This window comes from Sminthopsis crassicaudata, chromosome 4 (assembly GCF_048593235.1).
Source record: "Sminthopsis crassicaudata isolate SCR6 chromosome 4, ASM4859323v1, whole genome shotgun sequence".
NCBI lineage: Eukaryota > Metazoa > Chordata > Mammalia > Dasyuromorphia > Dasyuridae > Sminthopsis > Sminthopsis crassicaudata.
The window spans coordinates 324,100,880-324,124,748 of NC_133620.1; the positions used below are offsets into that span (position 1 = coordinate 324,100,880).

General features: G+C 33.5%; 1 protein-coding gene and 1 long non-coding RNA gene across 3 annotated transcripts in view; one reads left to right on the forward strand and one right to left on the reverse strand.

The window, feature by feature from the left end:
- PRKCA (protein kinase C alpha) overlaps positions 1-23,869 on the reverse strand; it is a 488,760-nt gene that overhangs the window by 14,366 nt on the left and 450,525 nt on the right. Inside the window, exons 13-14 of the mRNA XM_074260570.1 lie at positions 23,184-23,322; positions 6,878-6,958 (exon numbers count right to left, since the gene is read on the reverse strand). Of these exons, the coding sequence (XP_074116671.1) occupies positions 6,878-6,958; positions 23,184-23,322 (220 nt within the window). The remainder of the gene's footprint in view (positions 1-6,877; positions 6,959-23,183; positions 23,323-23,869) is intronic.
- LOC141538773 (uncharacterized) overlaps positions 16,949-23,869 on the forward strand; it is a 180,433-nt gene continuing 173,512 nt past the window's right edge. Inside the window, exon 1 of one of the 2 annotated variants that reach the window (XR_012481124.1) lies at positions 16,949-17,145. This is a non-coding gene — a long non-coding RNA (uncharacterized LOC141538773). The remainder of the gene's footprint in view (positions 17,146-23,869) is intronic. The other variant, XR_012481123.1, reaches the window with a different exon arrangement.

A 23,869-nucleotide genomic window follows, 5' to 3' on the forward strand; every position in this document is an offset into this window, starting at 1 on the left:
TCCAAAAATATCAAAGCAAATGCAATTGGCAACGACAAAGTTTCCTTTCTGAGAATTTTATATCAATGAAACCATAAGACTGATTCTCTCCAAAAATAATGTCATTTATTCTACTAAGGTCAAATCATAAAATGAAAAATCAAGTGAGTATTTGGAATTCGAAGGGATGAATAAATAAGGACTTGATTTCATAGAGGAAACTGTTATATCATCAGTAACATAGGGTGTTGAGAGAGATGGTCTTTGAGAAGGGCTTATTGTTCTTTGTTGCCCTCTGCGATATGAGAGGGAAAAGCACAATAAAGGAAGAATAGGATTTATAGTTGCTTTGTTGTTTAGAAAGAAGTGATTATATATAATTGGACAACATAACATCCTGGTTAGTGAATATGGTTGTATGCTTTCCCCTGAGACATGCAGCTTGTTGAGCTATGCATTTCTCTAGTTTAAATAGTAATGATTTCTTAATGTCATTTTAATGGTGATTGTTAGTTGAAAGAACTTTTAAATGATTCATTGATTTGAGAATAAAGAGGACAGGATTTGCCCAACTAGAGGATTGGAAGTGGAATAATTAGCGGATAAGCAGGTGTTAAAATTTCTAAATGGATTAATGCCATCAAAGTCTGTAGTTCAGAGTTGTGAATTAACTTGAACACCTAGGTTTTCCTCTCCCCCATGGGCTTCCCCATCAAGTATCTGTATGTGCCCATTTTTCCCCATAGATATGAGAATGTTACCCAGGTTTAAGATGTTTCTATTATACCTGAATCTCTTTTAATAATCTATGATGGTATTATTACTATTATTATTATTATTTGCTTTAGTGTTAAGTAATAAAGGGCTAAGTTTAAGAACTAAATGTGTTTGTGAGTAACTAAATATGTATAAATGGAAATACACTAGTGGCAGTGGGAAAGCTATAAAGACCAGTAAGGAGATTGGATTCACAATAGGATTACCTCTGAGAGAGTGTGAATGTAATTTCACTGGGAAACTAGACCTGTCAGTGTGAGATGAGACTGAAGTGCATGGCCAGCCTAAAGAGTGAGCAGGAATCTCCACTTTCTATAGTAAATGGTAAGAGGCACTACACTCTCCGTAGTCATTACATATAAATAAAACTTAGGACAAGATGAAGTGTCAAGAAGGTCTCCTCTACACTTTTCCCATCAGCACACTGGGGCATCAATTACTCTATCCCAGTATCTAATTTTCACTCTGCAAGGCACAGAGACACCCAGACTATTTCAATGCAGGGAGCAGAATATGAGACCATGTATAATAATAATCACATATTGGATTAGTTCACATGATAGAAATCTATAGTTAATAAAATCAAGGGCTGTGACTTAGAGCTGACTCAACTTTTCTCAGTTATTTTTCTTGGTATAAAGGCATGAAAAAACTCAACATTCAGAGTAAATCTGATCCATTGTATCTGTGCCCCACCCCCTCACTTATCTTCTAGATTTAAGGAATGACATTTCTTTGGAGAACATTTTTTTGTGTGTAAAGGGCACCCGCCTGTGTCATGTGCTTCTTTACTCAGCATGGTTAGAGGTAAGCCTCATACTGATTAGCCTTTAGTATACCCAATCATTTCTGAAAGGGCAAATGTTAGGTTAAAAATAATATTCTTACTGCCTTCTAGATTAGAGAGAGAGATGACAGGTGATTATAGCTTCTTTTTCCATCCATGTAATATCCTCTCCTCCCTTAAAGTCATCCTTCTTACTAACTTTCCTACTACTGTTGAAGAAACATCATCCTTTCACATGTACAGGCTTGTAACATTGGTATCTTCACTATTTATTCTCCTTCCATATATTCAATCTCTTTTCAAAATCTTGTAATTTTTATTCTCACATTTGTCCACAGCTATCACTCACCTTTGTGTGGACAATTACAATAATAATCTAATTCATCATCTTGTTACAAATCTCTTCCTGTTTCAGCTCATTTTCTACTCAGCTGCCAAAATGATTTTTGAAGAGCAGATCTGACCATATCACCTTCTTATTCTCCAAAATCAAATGTAAAATCCTATTTGACATTTAAAACTTTTCACAATTTTGCTCAATCTCAACTTTCCTGTATTCTTATACTTTACACCCCTCAATAAATTATGCTGAACCAAACTGTGGTTCCTCACAAATGATATTCCATCTTCTAATTGTTACTTCCTCAGTTATTCCTTAATCCATAGTAATTTGACTTCCAATCTTATCATTCAACTGAAACTGCTCTCTCCAAAGTTATCATCAGTAGTCTTAAAATTTCCATCTAAAGCTATTATTCCCTATCCTCAATGCCCTTTTCATTTGGCAGTATTGACTATCTTTCTGCTACTGCTCATTCTTCTCTGGGTCTTCATGACTCCATTTTCTCTCTCTCTCTCTCTCTCTCTCTCTCTCTCTCTCTCTCTCTCTCTCTCTCTCTCTCTCTCTTTTCCCTATTTTTGATGACTCTTTCATGGATTCCCTTATTGATCTTCATATCATATTCCTTAAACATGAATGTACGGGACAGCTAGGTGGTGCAGTGGATAGAGCACCAGCCCTGAAGCCAGAAGGACCTGAATTCAAATTTGACCAGACACTTAATACTTCCTAGCTGTGCGACCCTGGGCAAGTCACTTAACCCCAATTGCCTCAGCAAAACAAAATAAAACAAACAAAAAAATCCATGAATGTACCTCAATGTTCTGTCCTAAGACATCCTTTTCTCTCTATTCTCTCTCTATGACCATTAGTTTACATATATAATTATTATCTCTATAAAGATGATTCATAAATCTATAGAGCTAATCTGATTCTCCTTAGCTCCATCCACATCAACCAACTGCTATTAAAACTATATCCATTAAAAATATCTTAAACCAAAATACCCTTAAAACAAAGCTGATTATCAAATTTCCCTCAAGTCCTTTCATTCTTCTACTCACAACTTCAAACTTTTCAAGTCCTCATTAGCCCTTATCCCACATATCAAATCCATTGATAAATCTTGCTATTTCTACTTCTACAACATTTCTTACATCTGATCTCTCTCTCTTTTTTTCTATTCTCAAATCATCACTTTAGTTGTGGATCTCAATATTGCAATGGCTGCCTAATTGGCTTCTCTGCCTCAGATCTTTTCCCATTTCTCCCTAGTTCATCCTCCACTCTGCAGCAAAAGTGATTTTTAAGTATAGATGGTTCCTTATCACTTGTAGGATAGTCATAATTTGGCATGAACCTTTGTTTCCAACTTACTTATAGATTAATCCTCTTCTTATTCTCTATGGTCAGTTGATCAGAACTTCTATTTGTCCCTTGTATATGGAAGCTATCATATATTTCTGTGCTTTTACACTGGCCATACTCCATTTCTAGAATCTAACTTCTTATCTCTTCCTTCCCAGATCCCCATGCATTTTTAAAACACAGCTCAGACACCAGTTCCTATATGTTTTCCACTGATTCTCCAAATGCTAGCATTTCCCCCAATTATTACATTTAAAAATTTTTATTTAAAAAATTACATATTTATTTTAAGTTCCACACATTAATTCTATACCTGTATGACCAATGTTGTTTCAGAAAGCAGAGTAAAGCAGTGTAGTATAAAGTCAGTTTAAAGAAAACTTGGCAAGATATTTAACTAAGTAAAATTATTCCAAAGGCATTTGAAGATGAAATAGAAGGGGGATAGCTACAGAAGGAAAAATGATAAAAAAAATTTAAAAATAAGATTAAAAATTGTTTTTCCATCAAGGACAATGGAAAAAACTATACTTGAATTATAATATCAATCCTTGAGATGCTCATAGAGGAGCTAAAAAGGGCACTAAAGGTAACAAAACAGGAAAAGCCAGTGGACAGGATGAAAAATATCTAGAGGAAAACTGTGCTGAAAGCAGCATAATTATGAGGACATTCTTACAGAAGGTATATGAGAATATTCCTTTATTCCAAAGGATAAGAGAAGAAACTTAAGATGTGGGAAAAGAATTAATACTGATTGTTATTGATACCAATAATTAAGAACCCATATGCCTCCTCTCTTATTTATACAAAATCTTTTATGAGTCATTCAAACTAAAGCTTCTTAAGTTGTGGATCAAGACTCCATATGGGGTCACTTAACTGAATGTGGGGATAGCAAAAAAATTTGACAAAAGCAAAAAGTATCAAATATTCCACCAAGATTAATTCTTTATGTTAAAATAAATAAGCAATCCATCTCTCTAGGATGCAGATTTGTTTTCATCTTAAATAAATGGTAAAAATTATATGTATATCAAATGATATTTTTAAAATAAATTTCTTTATAATTTATATCAGCAAATCTTTGATTTGTATACCTGTTTTAGTTATCTATATATCTACAGTCACGTAAAATTTTATTGGGCAAAAAGGGGTTGTGGGTGGAAAACGTTTAAAAAGCCTTGATCTATATACCAATTGAAATCATTCTTGATAAAATTCATTATTAGGGAACATTCAGATTTTTGCAAATGACATTCAGTATGATTTCACCATTAACGGAAAGAATTAGTAATTATAAGATCCCATTTTATTAATTACTTTTTGTTTACAAATACTAATTTGATTTTGTAGAATAAAATGTCATTTTACAGAATCTTTACATTATATAAGTATCTCCTATTCCTGCGATCAAAATCATTCAAGATTCCTTGGAAGATATAATTATAGAAATAACCCTCTCCTTATGATAATAATAAACATGAGGCGAAGCATAGAACAGGAACATTTGCATTGCCCAAAATGTTCACCTCTATGATAGAGTAAATTATATTCTGAATTCAAGTCAAGGAGGGATTGGTTGTGGATATTGTGGTCCTCCAGATATTAAACCCCGAATACCACAGAGTTTCCTGGAGGAGATATTATCACTCAAAAGAGTTTGGTCATTTATCTACATGAAAAATATCAATTGGAAGAATGTCTTTTACTTAGATTTCTATATATATTTGAATGGATTTGCCCACGGGTGCGAGCACAAACAAACACACACACACACACACACACACACGCACACACACTCTTGAACTAGAGGACAGTAAGCTTGATTACTTTTAAGAAATTACGAAGTTCCACAAATGACCCCCAAACTTTCCATGAAATAAAGTCCCATTTTTCAATACTAATACTCTTACTTATCCTTATATAAAGTAATGAGTCATGGAGTAAAAATGCCACCAAAGAATTCAAAGTGAACTTCACGGAGAAAGCAATACTTGATGAGTATGAAAAAGTTTCTGCATATAACCAGCAAATAATTCCAAAGCAGAAAAAGAGTGAAGGATCACAAGGAATCCCTAGTAGAAAATATGGGTAGTAAGTAGTTTGTTGTTTGTTGTAGAATTCTACCGACATCCTTGTTTCAGGAGAAACTGAGAAAGGCCTTCAATATGGTAGGTGGATTTTTTTTTATAGGGAGGGTATGGATGGCAGTCTCATGAGGAGGGAGGAAATAGATGGGTTGAGATCTGCATTGTTAGAGGAAATAAATCAATGAGATCATAGATGTTTGCAAAACATTTTACATGTTTCCTTATTTTGAAATACATCAATTTTGTAGGGGATAATGAATATTATTATACCCATTTTACAGATGAATTAACTAAGAGTCAGAAATATTAAGTGACTTGTGTAAACAACTAGTAAATATCTCAGACAAGATTTTAAATTCAACCTGCTATCTACTAAGATAACAAATCCTTGTGTAACCTTAAAGAAGCACATTTTAAATACTCTTTAAAAATTCTTATTGTGAAAAAATCTTGGAAAACTATCAAGTGAAAGTGATTAAAAAAAAAAAAGAAAGATAGACAATTTGGGTGTGACACCATTGCTGTACTTTTCTGGCCAATAAAGGTTTAATCCATTTGTTAAAGGACCTTTGATCTTTTCTTCTTTCTATTTTTTCCCTAGTCCAACAGCATTATTTGTTAGTTTATGCAAATGTGATTCCTAAAGAACAATGAGCTTGCTTTCGGGGTCCAGAACTTTTAATATTCAAGCTGTATCACAGAAAACAATCAGAATTATTTAGGTTTTCATGTTCAGCAGAGCTATTGAAGGATAAAGTATAGCATGATTCACATGGTCAAATTCTCTGGCAGAGGAAGCAAGGATTACTTTGGTGCAGTCTTTCCATAGCTAATACACTGATACAAGACAGTGGTTTCAATTTTTTCCTATTTGTGAGAACATCCTTTAATTTCAGGTACTCATCTTGAGATAAGCATTTCTACTGAAAAAACAAACAAACAAAAAAAGATGAAGGAAATGTGGGTCATCTCACAAAGCCAGGTCTTCACACTACATAGAAAACCTGCTATAAGTAAATTAACACATAGTAGGTCTTCCATAGGACACTTCTCTAGAAATGTACTAGACAAAGGAAGAAAAGTGATTAGAGGATGGAGACACAGTCAGAAAGAGGTGTCTATTAGTAAAGAGCTATGCTGAGCCATTTCTTTTTCTACTTAACTCTCTAGGGTTCTTCCACAAATTATATTTTGATACAATTTATTTCCTTTGTACTCCTATGTATTTTAGATTACACATTTAAAAACATTATTCTAAGAAAAAATTTATAAGCTTGAACAGACTGTCCAAGGGATCATGACAAAAAATAGTAAAGAACCCCCATACCATTCCATGCTCCCTCTATTTTATTTTTAGTAAAAGGAATTTCTGCTCTTAAAAAAGAAATCATACAAGTCAGTCACTTATCGATCTCAGTCCAGAATGGCTATGTCCTGCTGCTATTTCATAGGAAATTATGTAATTATCTGCAGTATAGAAATATTTTTTAGCATACCACATAAAATCAATTACATAATGTAATGAATCATTACCTGTCCAGCTAACATTTCATATAACAGAACACCATAGGCCCACCAGTCCACAGATTTTCCATACGGCTGATAAGCAATGATCTGTGTGGAGACAAATTGGTAATTTAGTTGTTAATCAGTAATTTGTACAGAAAACCATTACAGCACACACACATTAGAGACACAACTGTTATGTCATGAGATTGGTTTTGTTGTGACTATTTTTGAACTTACATGCATAAATCAATACTGCCTTTCTAGTAGACTCTTTCAAGGTTCATACATTAATTCCACTGATACCATCTTTATTTAGAACATGTTTTGAATTCTTTGGGAACTATCCCTGTAATGCTGGAAAAATTGAGGCAAGATAGAGATTAGAGAATTTTTAATATTTTATTTGGGTTTCTGAGAGGGAGAAATTTTCTGGGACCAAAGCATCCATTTTGGTCCCAGGGCTGATGTCTTAAAGCATTCAGTATCAGCATCACATGTGAGATTCCAATGATTTATATATGGCTCTAAGATCTAAGAGACAAAGGCAAGGGGTAGAGTCCAAAACTGGAAAATGGTGGGAGTTTCCAGAAATGGACCATCAATCTGGTTCTGACAGGGTGTGGGGGGGTAAGGATCATGAATTCTGATAAACTGGGAGTAAAGAGGGTAGTCACCTAGAGACAGAAAGTCTGGAACTTAGAAATATGTAAGCATATCTCCTAGTAACTCATCTGTAATTTGTGGCTCTATGGAATGCTAAGGGTCAGGATTCCCAGCCCTAATTATCTCTGTCTTAATAGTCAGGAAGGGATGTTGCAACCAGGGGATTGAGGCAGAACAATTCAAAGAAACTGAGGTAGAACAATTAGGGAAACTGAGGCAGGACAATAAAAGGAAACTGTGGCACAACACCCATAAAACTAGTTCATGTGCCCCATAAGGAAATCTTTTTTGTTATTGTTGACACCTCATCTTTGAACATAAATGACATTAGTTATCTTGGTTATCTACAACAGTCTTTTCTCTGAATGACATTTTGCCTTTTCCAAAAATCAAACTCATTCTCCAAGTGTTGGGGGGAAAAGGGAGGGAGGGAGAAAGGCAGGGAAGAAGGAAGAAAAAGAGGAGAAAAGAGGAGAGAGAGAGAGAGAGAGAGAGAGAGAGAGAGAGAGAGAGAGAGAGAGAGAGAGAGAGAGAGAGAGAGAGAGAGAGAGAGAGAGGCCAAAAACAGATGCCTATATATGAGTAAGGAATCCATCAATAGCAACATGATGAGAATCAATATGTAATCTCCCAAATTAATATTAGAGATAAAATTTAAGTTCTTAGATATTATGGAAAAACAAAACAAAACACAAAGCAGGGGATTCAATCTCCTCATGTATTCTATGCAAAGAGAAAAATAATACTAGTCTCAATGCATCCATTGTGTTATTTTTGAAGTTAGTTCCTTGATTTATTGTTAGTATTATTTTAAAAATTTTATTTTCCCCAATTACATGTAAAAACAGTTTTTAATCTTATCAAGTATTATTAACCTTTCCAATATTCCCCAAATGTCCAAAGGATGGATTCAAGAAGTTTTACTGTAATTACATCACTTTCTGTATATCTAGTCTATGTCTGTTTAAATAATTGATTCAAAGTATTTTTGTGTAGAATTGGGAGAAAAATGAAATAACAAAGGCTTAACCAGATAGATGTAAGAAGAAAAAAAATTTCAAATTCTATTTTGTTAACCCTTATTTCTTTAAGAGGAAATTAATAAGTACAGAAACCAATAAGGAAAAGATGTCCACTTCTCGGGACAGAACAGCAGGTTCTACCTTAATTATCTATGAACCAAATTTGATTGTAATCTCTTTTTTGTATTATTTCACTACCAATGAGATCCCCTATATTCTTGTTCTATAAAAAAGACTATGCAGGATAATGTTAAGACAATGTTTGACTTATTTATAAGTGTTTTTCTTTGTCATTGGTAAATTTGCAATTAGAGCATGTAAAATAACCTTATGAAAATGGAACTTAATTAAGAGTCTAATGGCAATGGAATTCATTATTCCTTACAAATCTAATAGGACTGAATTTCTTAGCTTGGGGCTATTCTCTTGATGGTCACCACACAATAATACACAGTGTTTCATGAGTTTAACACTTAAAAAATAAAATGTGACAAGTTTTATTAAACAAATTATTGCTTTCCATTTCTTTCAAGAAGGTCACTGTAAGCTTGTACCTGTGAGACTGAGACAAAATATTCTGAAACCTGACAGGTAATGAGAACATTGAATAGCAAATGTAATATATGATTTTCATGGTCATACCAGATTTCTAAGGGTGTCCTCAGGAAGAGGTAAATTATGTCATATAATTTATTTTTGAAAAAGGTTTCAGAGTATGAAAAGACAAGGTTTAATATTACCATAGCAACGTTTAAAAAAGAAAATGTACTTTTATTCCAAGTTTAGCTGTTAAAAATATATGGATCTAACCAACCCAAAGCTCTCTACACTAACTAATCGATTCATTAAGAAACATTTAAGCACTTACTATGTGGCAAGCAATATTCTAAGCACTGGGGATATAAAGACTAAAACAGCCCCTTTCCTCAAGGAGCTTACATTTTAATGGAGGGAGTACAATATGCAAAAAAGTATACATATATATATATATATATATATGTATATATATATATAATCTTCCATTTACTATATATATTATATTATGTAGTGTATACAAGCACAGTATATAAGTAGTAAATAGAAGGTAATATCTGAGGAAAGGTATTGGTGGGAGGACAGAGTAGAAGGGAGGAAAGACTTCTTTAGAAGGTAGGATTTATGCTGAATCTTGAAAGAAGTCAGGAGAAGGAAGTAGGGAAGGAAAGCTTTTTAGGTTTTGAGGACAGTCAGTGGAAGGTGCAGAGTTGGAATATGGTGTTATATTCAAGAAACAGTAAGAAGAATAGTATGCAATTTCTTTTGAAACATGAGTAATATGGAAATATGTTTTGCATGGCTGCACATATATAATATTTACTAAATTTCTTGCTTTTTTCAATGATGGGGGAGGTGAAGGGGGAGAGAGAATTTGGAATTCAAAATTGTAAAATTGTTTTTTATGTGTAATTAGGGAAAAAAATCAAATATTCAAATAATTTAACAAGATAATACACTGAAGGGAGTGGAAGGGTAAAAAAGGTTTAAAAAAATCTAAACAGAGGATTTTGTATTTGATCCTGTAGGTAACAGAGAATCACCCTAAATACATTCTGGAATTTCACTCAGTATAAAGGGAAGAGAAATAGGCAAATCATTAAGGTCTTATATAAGATGAACACTCATTTGAATCATTCGAGATTTGAAAAAAAATTTTTTTCCAATGTCTTGCATGTCACTCAAATATTTTCTATTCCTCTTTTTCATATTGGTACATTTCCATACTAGTTTATATATTCATGAACTCCAGTAATACTCTGTTAATTGCTTTATCACATATTACTCTTTTTTTTTTTTTAAAAATAAACTTTTCCATTGCTATATTCTTGTTAAGAATCCTATTTTATCAAATTGTAATCATACTTGTGAGAATATCTTTACCTCTTGGATTGTTAATTATAAACTTATACCTTATATTCATCTAGAGAATTGTTCCTGAGTGTGTCCATATCATTGCTGCCTCTCTTAAAGCATCATTTTTTTAATGGCACATGATGGTTCAATTAAACATATCATTTTGATGCCCAACACAGTAATTAGTAAGTACTAAATGACTTTCTGATAAGATTACTTGATTTAGCACATGAGTTCTCAACCTTGTTTTATGAACTTATTTTTAAAATATATTAATAATTGACTTTAAATATTAATTAGTGAGGTCTGTGAATGAAAGGAACTTTATTTAAAACTGAATACACTATATCAAGAATCAAAACAACCTGCTCAGATTAAGGAAATGTATCCTGAATTCTGGAAAACTTCAAAACTTTGGAAATTCTGCTTTTATGTCTGCATAGAACTTCCACAGATATGGAAAGTGATCAGTATATGAGATTTCACCTCCTAATTCAACATAGCTATAATTTGATCTTCATCTTCCTTCCCCATACACCACTAATGAATATCCCATTCTGTCCCCTTCCCTCATTTCTAAGATCTTGAAAATCAGTGTTACATATCAGAGGCCTATTTGTCTTAACAATAGCATTCATCAGTCTAACAAAACATGCTGGAAACAAGATTATGGGACCTATCTGACAATTTCAGTGAAGTACCCTCAGGAATAATGACAGGATGTGATTTAGAATTTAGCAATAATGTCTCTACTGAGAAATTCAAAATTTGTTACCTTTGGCTCGTTAATATGGTACTCTTGGGATTGAAATGGGAAGCCTCAAAGAGTTAAATTACAGTGTATAAGATTCAAACTTGGAACAGAAAATTCATTTTTTGAAAAAAAATTATTCATTGTTTAGATCCTATTAATATATACTTCTACTTAACTCTACTGGGAGTGGGGTGGGTAGGAATCACTTTAAGAAAGCTCATCTTATTCAAAACAATAGAGAGGAAAACACAGATGACTGAAGATGTTAGGTATAATGGCCACGGGGAGCTGTGTAGATAAACTAAATTCCATCATCATCTACAATTCACTCTGATTTCCTGCTGTTTCTGACACAGTGGAATTTCTGCCTACTGTGTGAATTCAGAAGAGTAGGTAGCCATTGACTTTTCCCCCTTGAAATCTTCTACTCGTTAAGACTAGAAATTCAAAGAAGTTGAAGCAGCTGCATTCCTTAAGAACTTTTGGAAAAGTTTGCTCATGTTATTTTATTAAATAGGGATTATATATTACACTTAGAGACTTATCAAAAATTAGGAGAAAATCCTAAAGAGCTTCATATAAGGAGATGGGATGGACATTTAATTTCTTATTATACAGTGCTGGAAGGGAGAGAAAGAGAGATGTATGTGGAACAAGGGTTAGATCGGGTAGAGGGAGACAGAGACAGAAGTAGAAAGAGAAAGAGGAAGAAGCACAGAAACAAGGGAGGAATGGAAAACTACTTGACACTGATGACATAGAGATGGCTTACTTCTGTGATTCCCATGAACTTCAAAGAAAAAAAAATCTATCAAATGGTTTCCATTCAATATAGAATGCTTGTGTTGCATGGAGATAAGATGCTTAAGCAAATACTAGTAGTTTTAGCTCTGGCATTTTCTTGTCATCTTGTGCTCTCAATATTAGCATGCAGAACTTCATTCTGTGTGTATTTTTAGGGTTTTTTAAATTAGGGTAATCTTAGTTAAAACTAGATATTCCTATCTATCTTGTTGACTGACTAATTTTTCAAGTCATTTGTATAGGCACATATAACTGTCATAATCCTAGTACAAGTGGGAAAGAGTGCTGGATGAAGTCAGGAAGACTTAAATTCAAATTTCTCCTTGAATATTAGCTGGGTGACATCAAGAAAACCACTTTAAGTCTCTCAGTTTCAGTTTCTTCATTTATAAAATGAAGATAATAACTATCTCCCAGAGCTTTTGTGATCTTCAAGGGAGAAAATAATTGTAACACACAGTGCTTGGCAAATAGTAAGTGCTATATAAATGTTAGCTATTCTTATTATCTGTTACTAATAACTACCTCCTAGTGTTGTTGTGGGGATAAAGTCAGATAACATATGTATAATGCTTTGCAAATGTTAAATGCTGGCTGTTACTATTATGAATGAGTGAGAGTACCCCTATTAATTCCTTCTTGTTCTCTCAGAATATTTTAAGTATTGTATGTTATATAAAATAATCTGACATACAGATGCCTGGTTTTAAATACTGGTAAAGCTTAATCTCCCCACCTTTTTACAAATTAAAAATAAATTAATATGAAATATGAACTTTTGTCAAAGCTTAACCTCTTTACCATTTTAAAAATAAAAATAAATAGAAAAAGTTCTAATATTACTTTCCCTTCTCACCTCCACTTTTTCGAATCCCTTGCTTCCTTCAATCTTTTGCTCATGTGCCACCTTCTAAGGGCCACCTTTCCTGGTTGTCCTAGTTGTCAGGTCTTTCCCCTGCCTTAGATTATCCTGTATATAATTATTCGATTTCATTTTGTTTTTCCCTCAGCAGAATCAAAGCTTGTGATTGGGACCAGTTTTTGTTTGTCAGTTGCATTTTTGTATCTCCAGCGCCCATCAAGATGCATAGGAGGGATTGAATAGCTGTTTATTGGACTATATTGGATGAGCAGATAAAACTCGAAAAGTACTACTAAGCAAAAATTATGGCTCAATCTGGAAATATGTAGGGAAGAAAACTCCTTTTTCCTAAAGAAAATAAGAAATTAACATCAAGTTTTAAAAATAAACTCAATAATGCTCTGAAATCCACATGCAATTACTATCTTTTCCCTCCCAACAGTTATTTTTACTCTATAGAAAAGAATGACTCTAGCAAGAAAAGTTTTCTAAAGGTCAGACCAGATTGCAATGATGCAAAATAAAATTATGTATGGTTTTCAACACAAATCAAAACGACCAACTTTGACAAATCTAATGACCACATAAAATTAAGGGATCTCTTATATCTTGGACTCTCAGATAACCTGTAAAGGCTATATTCTTCATCAAAACAAAATCGGTTTGCAAAGTGCAAATAAGCGAGTCAGGCCTAATCATTAGAAGAAAACATGTTATTGATAAGTTTTCTTCTATTAGGGACAAGAGAAATTAGAAAAAGCAGCATAGTAGAGCCGCATTACAATAAGAGCCAAGGATAACACTTATGTTGAGGCCTTTTGGGTTATAATGAGAGAAATGCGCTGGATACCATTTGTTTTCATGGAAGTATAATATCACCAGAAGCATGAATGGGTCAATAAAATTAAAGACACTACATAATAAAGGAGGCATTAAGGTAGATTGTAGACTCATTGAGGGCAGGAGCTATTTGTTTTTTCATCTGTGTATCCTTAGCAGTTAGTACAATGGTTAGCCCATTGTAGATATTCAATAAATGCTTGCTGAATGGAAGTAGCTGTATTAACTAATGAATATCAGTTCAGGAGTCTAATACTTTGTTAAAAAATGAAGTCTCTGGAATCTTTACTGCCACATTATAACTTATAGAGATAACCCACTACAGAGAGGTTGTAAGCTTTGTTGATGGAGGGAATACACACATTGATTAAAATTTAGATCTTTCCTTCCCAGCTATTCTCCTGACTTTTCCTCCTAATCTGCATAGCAGCCTTCTCATTTTAGAGGAAACATTTCCAGCCTTAGGGCACCCTTCTCTGATTGGTAAATTCTGTCTAGACAACAATTTCCTGAGGAAGCTGGGCCATCTATGTGCAATTCACTTTTTGCTCTACTCTGAAGTAGGTTTTCACCTTCTCCCAAAAGCCTTTTAACCTTCCCTAGAAAATATACCCCCACTTTTCATTCTAGCCTCCTTTTATATACAATATATGAAAACATAGGCTCCTTGAGAACAAGAATTATCTTTTCAGTTTGTATTTGTATTCCCAGCATTTAACATAATGCCTGGAGTTTAGTAACCACTAAATACATTCTCACTCTCTCTTTCTTCCCCTTTCTCCCCCCCACCCCATCCCCAGGTGTGTGTGTGTGTGTGTGTGTGTGTGTTTCTCAGGGTGTAGCAATTCACTAAAAGTAGACTATCTTGTGTCACAAACTTGTATATCAATTCCCCTTTATGCTCAAGAATACTGATAAACCTAGCAAATACCATTTCAGCATTTAAGTTAGTTAGTTGGGTCACACTAGTATTTGCAAATATGCTTGACAGGTGATTTCAAATTTTTCTCTTCTTAGAGAATTGCAATTAAAAAAGGAAGTCTTATAATACTTTCTACTGAATTACACATTTTTGTCTAGTTCAAATGCTATGCAGCCATTTAGAAATTCCATAGCATGTTCATTCCAAACTTCTGATTGCTCCCCAGAAGAAGAGATCCTGTTCTCAGAAGATTCTTAATATGAGTCTACAGTATTTTTGTTGTTTTGGAAATCTATATTCAGAACTATTAATATAAGCATCTTTCTTTGATTTCGGCATGCTTTTGCATTTTTCTAATGGGATATGTTTTTTGTCTCATAAAATTTTCTTATGTTTAAATTAATACCTTCTCCTCAGAGGGTGGTTTAGAAATCAATTTTCTTTTTTTCTGAGTCTGGAGTTAAGTGACTTGCCCAGGGTCACACAGCTAGGAAGTGTTAAGTGTCTGAGACCAGATTTGAACTTGGGTCCTCCTGAATTCAGGGCTGGTGCTCTATCCACTGTGCCACCTAGCTGCCCCAGAAATCAATTTTCATATATTAACCACTACTGTCACTGAATCAGGAATTTTTGAATGATCATCTGGGTCTAGCAATTCACAAAATACCAATCTAGTAATTTCTCTGTTTTCCCCCCTGTAATAATCACTTTATTTCTCCAGCTCTTTTTCAGATTTCTTAAAACAACTTTATGATTCTCTAACATTCAGGATTTACTCATAAAATCAAAATAAGTTTTTAAGCTTTTATACCAATTAACAAAAATACTTTTTAAACATACTAGTCTTAATTTTTACTTAGTTTATAATATAATATTATATATGGCAAACTAACAATGCAACTATTGATTAAAATCAAACATATAGTAATAAGCAATAGAACAATGATTATTTTTAGTGAACACAGCAAATAAAAAAGTAAAAGTCATTCATTAATACTGATTAATATTAAGGCACTGATCAGTGCATTTATGATTATATGAATTACAATGTGTTTACAATGAGATAGAAGATGCCTACAGAGAAGAAAAGCAAAGCCCTTATATATTAGGGATAATCACAGTGTAGGTAGCCTAGGCGAGGTGTTTATCCTTTTAATTGCTGTGGACTCACTTTCTTGAGTAATTCTCATTTCAGTCTGTAAGGTAATCAAGGTATATGCTTTGTTACATCATATGTTAGTAGAAACATACAATAATTCTCAATAATCACTTTATTCTGCCACACTAGTTTATTAAATATCAATGATACTGGCTACTTAAACTAGTAACACAGTTACATGTTAAAACTATATATTATGTGTGTGTGTGTGTATGTGTTAAACTATAATTATAACAATGTGAAGAAACATATTTTAAACATTTCAGCAATACACAGAGTCACCTCTAACCATCACCTACAATTGCTTATTTCTTAATATGAAAAGACTTTCAGAGCACTCTACTCTTTTGGGATGGCAGTCATTGTCTTTCAAGAATTCTCTTTATAATGTCTTTTCATATGAGAGTTAAATGTAGTTCTCTTAGGAAATTTCTCTCTAGCAGTCAAATCACTAAGAATCTAGGAAAAGTTATCTTTGGGTTTTTTCTCTGTCTACCAAAAATGTCTCCAGCCACTACAGTTAACAGTCTTCCTACAATGACAAACTGCCTTAGTCAGTCTTTTCACTGCCTCCTCACAGCTGCCAGTTAAACAAAAATACTAGTATCATTTTTGGGGGGGGACAAGAGTATTAAAGTTGGTGCTACATACATACATATGTAGATAGGTCTGAAACTGTTATTTCATTGTTTGATGAGGATACTCCCACTTCTAGCAATATATAATTTTAAATGACTTAAGATTATAAAATAAATATGTGTCAGAGGCAAGATTTGAATCTAGGGTGGCTCTTCATACACAGATGATGTCAAACTCAAATGAAAACAGGAGCTACTAATTTCTAAAAAAAAAAAACAAAAAAAAAAAAACCCCGATCCCTGTGGGCTACATACCAACTTAAAAAACATATTAATATCAATATTTTAGTGTATTTTTATTTGTTTTGGTAAATATTCCCCAATTACATTTTAGGTTTGAGCCACACTCAGAAGTATTGTGGGTCACCTAAGGTTTGTAGGCCGTGTATCTCATACTCCTTCATTACACCCTGCTGACTTTTATCAAATATATATATATATATATATATATAAAAGCTTCAATCACTTTTCCCATAGAGATTACGGATATTCTTAATGTATTTCTAAGAGGCAATGTAACCTTGGGGAATGACAGTTAAACTGGCATTCTGTAGTGTGTTAACTGATAGTTAGAAAAAGATTTTGAGAAAATAGAAATAACTAAATGCACCGTCTTTTCTTTTTTGGGAGAAATGGTTAAATATAATCAGATGATATTCACAGGTTTTAAACACTGGGATAAACCCACCAGAATGGAGGCTTGAGTGAATAGCTTGAGTGTTATCTTAAAGTTCCCAGGTAAGAGATAGTCATCTTCTCTTTGGAAACTTTATCCTGCTAATAATAATGCATGTGGATTGGACCATTTTATATATGTATATGTATGTGTGTGTTATATATATTTAAAATCTCTCCCAGTTTAAATAATTTTTCATGTCCTAAATCCACAAAATATAAACTAAGGCGATTTTAAAAATTACTTGGATAAAAATAAAGCCTTGTCTGTGCTGATGAAGGTTCAATAAGCTTCCACTGAATAGTATTTTTTGATGTTGTTTGGCTTTTGGGTATAGATTACTTTGATGTGAAACTTGCTTCAGATGTTTAGAAATTCAAAAATGAATTCCAACAAATTTAATTTATATGTGTACACTCTTGATTTATATGTAATATACAACATGTGAAAAAACTCTTAAGAAAATCACACAGTACACCTATGGAATTAAGTTATTCTGAATTCAGCCGAAATATTTTGGTTCTTTAAGTTTCTGTTCAAAGATATATTTAATCCTAATTGAATATAATTAAAAAAACTTGTCAATGTTGTCTTTGGGATTTTAAAGGCAGATTCTTATTGAGACGAAATGTTTTCTACCTCCACTTGTGAATTTGCTTTTTGTGAGCCATCACTGGAAGTTCGGCTCCTGTTTGTCATGTGGGAACTATTTAAATATTAACTGAGAATTTGCACAAAAGGAATACCAATGCTATAAAAGAAATGAATTGAGAGAGTTGAAAGTATTATCATATATAACATCTTCAGAGTAATAAAGTTTCTCAGAGTTGGGAGAACTCACAGTAATTTTAGATATTTATAAAAGATGTTTTGTAATAGACCACAGATGATTAAGGATTTGTATACTAGGCTATTTTTAGCCTGTCCTCCCCCTGATGATGAGGGTGAACCCTGAAATGGTCCAAACTCTCATCTGAAAGAGCCCCAAGGGGGGGATGACATAAATGAGATCTTTTGGGGGGTGATTGGATGTGTAACCCCTTCAGGAAGTCCCAGATCCTGGGAAAAGCCTGCAAACTCCCACTTATTCAATTGGAGATCTTGGCCTCCATTGAATTGCCACAAACAACTCTCAGCAGTTCAAACTTCTGGTTATTCAAGTGAAAATCTCTGTCTGATGGTACTCTGTTCAGTAGTCTAGATATCTCCCAGCTCCCGGCCAAGATATATCCCATATAATCATGATCTGTCAATCCACCTTTGCCAAATTCCTAAAGAGGAGTTTTTACCCATTAAGAAAGCTTCCTTCTTAGTGAACAATAAAATTCCCTTTTGCTATAACTGATTTTGGGTTTGCAAATTCTTTCACACTGGACCAGCAACTGACCAGAGAGGATTTTCCACTCCAATTCTTGTATCTCTTCACTACCACTAACATCATCATTTCCACCTCACCCCCAACCTTCAAATCACAAGAATTTTAGGAAATTATTCAGAGTAAATATTGATTATTAAGCTTTTTCTGATTCAAAAGAAAATAAACAGTTCAATCCAATCTAATCCAACAAACATTTAAGTGCCAACTGGATGCTAAGTACTGTTCTGTACCAGTGATATAAAGATAAAATTAAAAAAAAAAAAACCAAGTCTTTATGGAACTTACAACGTAACCAAATAAAAATATATGTATCAGCTAATTCAGACCACAGAGGTATTAGGATTCAAACATACTGAAACCCTGAAACAGTTCGAGGTAGTTCTGAAAGTGTTTCATTTATACTCATTTACTAGGATTTAAGAATGGTGCCCTCACTTACTAGATGTGATTGTAATTAAGAGAGATTATGAAGGACAAACTGAGAAGCTGTGCTCTTTCTCCAGCTGACGTGTTTGATATCTAGGAATTTGATTATTTAAAAGACATAAGGATGTTAGGAATTCATAAAAGAGGAAAGGCTTGAAGGGATTTGAAAGAAGGGGTCAAGTAGCTCATAACTTATTTGCTCCCACTGAACAGTGTTGTTTTTTTTTTTACTAACCTATGAATTTGGAATAATTATGAAAAAGTTAGGAGGAAGCTGGAAGTGAAAGATATGCCAAGCAGGTGGATGTGAAAGGATTTTTTTTTTTTTGACTTCTAAGAGATTCCTCCTGCCTCTGCAATGGAGTTTTAGTCCTAGCTAGGGTTAATTGCTGAGGTAGATAAAGTCTATAATAGAAACTGTCTGTCATCCATTTCTGACTCCAGGTTATCTTCATCAGTTCATTCAAATGAACCTTCTAAAATGATCTTCCAAGAAGGCTATTTTTGACACACTCTCTTACTTAACTATTCCAGGATGAAAAATCTCTTCCTATTAGGAAGTTCTTACTTACACATATTAATTCTTACAATTTGGGATTTCCCTTATTTTTCCTAGATCATATTAATTGTGAAAGAGGTTTCAAAATGGTATAATTTCAAAAGGTTTCTTAAATACTAAATCTTATTCAAATCCTGTGACTTATTTTCTGTATGAACCTAGACAAGTCACTTTATATCCTACTATCTTCCACACCTGGAATGCTTTGCCCTCTCACCTTTGTCTCTTAGTTTTCCTGACTTTTTTCAAGGCCCAGCTCAAAATCTACCTTCTGCAAGAAACCTTTTTTTATTTTTTAGCAACTCAAGATATTAGTACCTTGTCCATTCAGGTTTATAAGCTCTACATATACTTAGTTTCTTTTTCTTCTTCTTCTTCTTCTTTTTTTTTTTTTTTTAACATATTGTCTCCCCCCCCCCCCACCTTGGAAAACAGAGGGTACTTCTGCTTTTCTTTGTATCCTTAGGGCCTAATACAATGCTCTGCATAGGCTAAGCACTTAATGTTTACTGACTTAGTGTAACCCAAAATGGAGGCAAATACTATTTTTTGAGCTGCTCCCTCTTTCCTTTTTACTTTATAAGAAAGAGTGTGTGATAACAGGATTCAGAATTCTCAATTCTTATTTTCCTTGAGTTGGATAACAACCAGCTTTTTAAGTAAAAATAGGTCATCCATTTTTTTTTTTTCTTTCTAGACACACTAACTATTGGTGTTTGCCAAAATCATCCTGAAAGTAAGATAACATCTATCTTAAAATCAATGATGAAAATTCTCTTCATTCACCTCAAGAAGACTTTGATGACCCCTGAAGAATTTTCTGTGTCAGGAAAAGGAATAACATGCAATTCTGGAATAATTTCCTGATTAGTGCCTCTTATGCTTCCATCTCACCACCAACCATGTATCTATTTGTGACAACCATCTGTCTTGGCCCCTCTTGACTGGTTAAGGAGATGCTACACTGTTAATCAATTTCAAGGCTTTAAAACAAATAGTCATAAATATTTATGCCTTGGCCAACACTACTAATGAAAATTCTATATAAGATAATTACTTTGCTTCTGCCTGCCAGATCTACTTATAAAGAGGATGAGATTATTTTAATCTTTGTGCAGATTCTAAAACCTTGATTGTGGATATTCTAACCTTCACTAGACTATAAAATGATGTGTTTTAAGATAAATCTATAGTATTCTTTTTCATTTTCAAAGAGTTAAAAATTAGCTTTCCTTTAAAAATCATCTACCATGGTTCTGGTTTCTTTGTTTTTATATAAAGCAACTCTAGGCAAACGTAGCAACATTTCAATTATTTTGAAGTCATATACCTAGTAGTGCTAACTATCTGAAACACATCTAAATAATAGAGGAAGGAAGACCTCTGAGAACCCCCAAAATCTGCCAAGTCCATACACGGAAGCTTACTCAAGCCCTCCAGATATTCCAGCTTTACTATCTTCTTAATTTAGACCAAATTTTAATATTTTATTATCTAGTTTCCCAGATCATAGAAGATTAGAAACGTCAAATCAGAAGGGAAATGGGAATTGATTGAAGAAGGTATTCTGGAGCCCGATAATGAGAAAGGACACAAAAAAACCTGGAAAAAGTAGACACATGCAAAGCAGTCTAAGGTCACTTAGTGCTTGGCTAAATAACCTTTGATAGAATAACTAAGTGTAAAATTGTATTTAGAGCATGTTATAAAAGCTGATATTTAACATATTTCTTTAAGAAAGCAAATATGTGATGTATTTTAGAAAAAATTTCTCAAGAATGGCTAAACACAAAGTTTTGGAATTTAAAGAGATAGGATTTTAGCTGTGTAGAATTGTCTACACACTTTGTTCTACACTTGAGTAGAACATCTTATTCTCTGATGACGCCAGTTGAATGCATTATTGTATTTGGAAAGTTAATATTTTAACCAGTCCAGACTCATTCTTAATGAAGATGAACCCCAGAGACATCTTTGTTCCTAAAAATGCTGCCTTCTCTGCTGACAGTTATTTGTTTGTTTGTATTCAAACAGCATCTGGTCTACATTAAATGAAGATTACTTAAGTTTATAATCACATTCTGCTTAACACCTGTCAAGAATTGGAGGGCTTCAAAACAAACCCAGCTATAAGAGCTTATACTTTTTATAGTGTGATGCTCCCTAGGTTTCAAATATGAAATGCCTGATTGTTTGAAACTGATATGATACTGAAGCATTTCTTCCTTGGGAAAAAATACCTATTCAAGTCATGTTAGAGTTCTTTTTGATACGGTTGAAAGACAAGACAGCAGTCTTCCAGGACTTAAAAAAGATGTCATATGGAAGGATCAGACTGGTTCTATTTGGTCCCATAGAGCAGAATGAAAAACAATAATTGGAAATTGCTAATAGAATAAAATTTAGGCTTGAGGACAGGAAAAACTTTTCTAATAATTAAAAAGAGCCCAAAATAGAATAGGTTGGCCTTATAAGGTGAAGAGTTATTTTTTAGGAGCATTATTCAGGCAAAAGCTGGACAATTAGTACGTTAAAAGAGAGATGTTTTTTGAATATGGTTTAATGGCCTCTTGGTCATCTGTTGAACTGGCAGGATAGTATCTGGATAAGAATTGTTTACAAAGAGAAGGCAGGATTCTGACCCACACTGTGTCTGTTTTGAGAGTGGCTTTAGGATGTTATCTGAAGGGTATTCTGAGACTGTGGTGAAATATGTAATTTCTAATAGGTGATTAAGATCACAAGCATAAAATCCTTCAGAGAGAGAACTAATGAATGCTGAGTGCACACTGAAGCATATATTTTGTATGTTTTCTTTATTTTTTTGTTCTCCCTCTCCATCTAATACAGAAATAGGTTTTGTATGATTTCATATGTATAGTGGGTATCATATTGCTTGTTGTCTCAATGAGTCACAGAGGGGCCCAAAAGAGGGAGAGAATTTGGCAATAAAAATGAAAATTAAGGATTAGAAGCCCAAGACTGGTATTATGTGGGTCACTCAAAGTGACTAGGAATTATTTTACAATTGTACCTCTGCTGGCAGCAGAAGGAATTTTTTTCCAAATGTTCATAACATTGTAGGTCATGCCTTTTAAAAACACATGCCATATTCTACTTTTAGTTCTTTGGACATGTATCTTTTCTTCCCAATTAGATTGTAAACGCTTTGAGGATAGAAGTCATGTCTCATTTTTCTCTGTGTTTCTACCAGTGCCTAGCAAATTACTTTGTGAATATTAGACTTAATGCATGCTGAACAAAATGAATTAATTTCAATTCAATTCAGCAAACATTTAATAAAAAATATTATTATGTACCAAGCTAAGTAGTATATGCTAAGTAGTAGAAATACAGACTAAAATGAAACAGCCTCTGCTGTGCAAGGACTTAGATTTTACTGATGGGAAAAATATAGAATAAATAAAATACAATAAAATACAAAAAATACACAATAAATAAAAAATCATTTTGGGAGGCAGGGTAAAAGTGGTTATGAATAGAGGTAACCATCTGTAGAACCAAGAAAAACCAGGAACCACACAGCAGGGGAAACATGAGACAGGCTTCAGAGAAAGCTAAATATTTCAATAGGCTTGGATGAGGATAAATGTGTGAACTGCTGGTTGAATGAATGGATATCAAAGATAAAAAACTCAAACTTTCAAATTTAGAAAATCTTAAATGTACATTTGCTCCTTATGCCTCAGAATTGGACTACAACTTCAAATCCTTACCTCTGGAGCAATGTAATCGGGAGTTCCACAGAAGGTCCTGGTTGTGACTCCATCTAACATATGCTCTTTGCACATTCCAAAATCAGCAATCTTGATATGTCCTTCTGAATCCAACATGACATTGTCTAATTTCAAATCTCTGAAAGGAAGTAGATTAATATCAGTGTTCGATTTCAGAGTACACTCAGATTTCCTTTGTATCATTTGGATACCATTGAAATGGTCCAGTGAGTAAGTACTCCACCATAATAAGAGCTTGTGTCCCACTCCATTTTGTACAAGAATATAGGGAACATGTGTCCTCTCAGGGAATTCAAGATGACAACTAATTTTTAAAGTTATTATTGGAAAGAATCATTTTATGGCTGTTGAATTTTCTTATATTTAATTAATAAGCAGAATAAGAATTAACAACATTCAATTATAGACTTCCCAACAACATTATATTCTGCTACTGGAAGGGATAAAAACTGGACCTGTGATTTCATCGATAGAGGAAAATTCCTCTACTAATGTAGGCCAGCACCTTCTCTACAACTTAAAAGTCTTAGAGAATTGCTCAGAACATTAAGAGGGTAAATGACATGTCAAGAGTTATAGTCAGTATGTCAGAGGCAGGACCCAAACCTAAATCTTCCTGGCTTTAAGATTTCAAACACATGGTCTCTGGGTCATAAGCAGCCTAC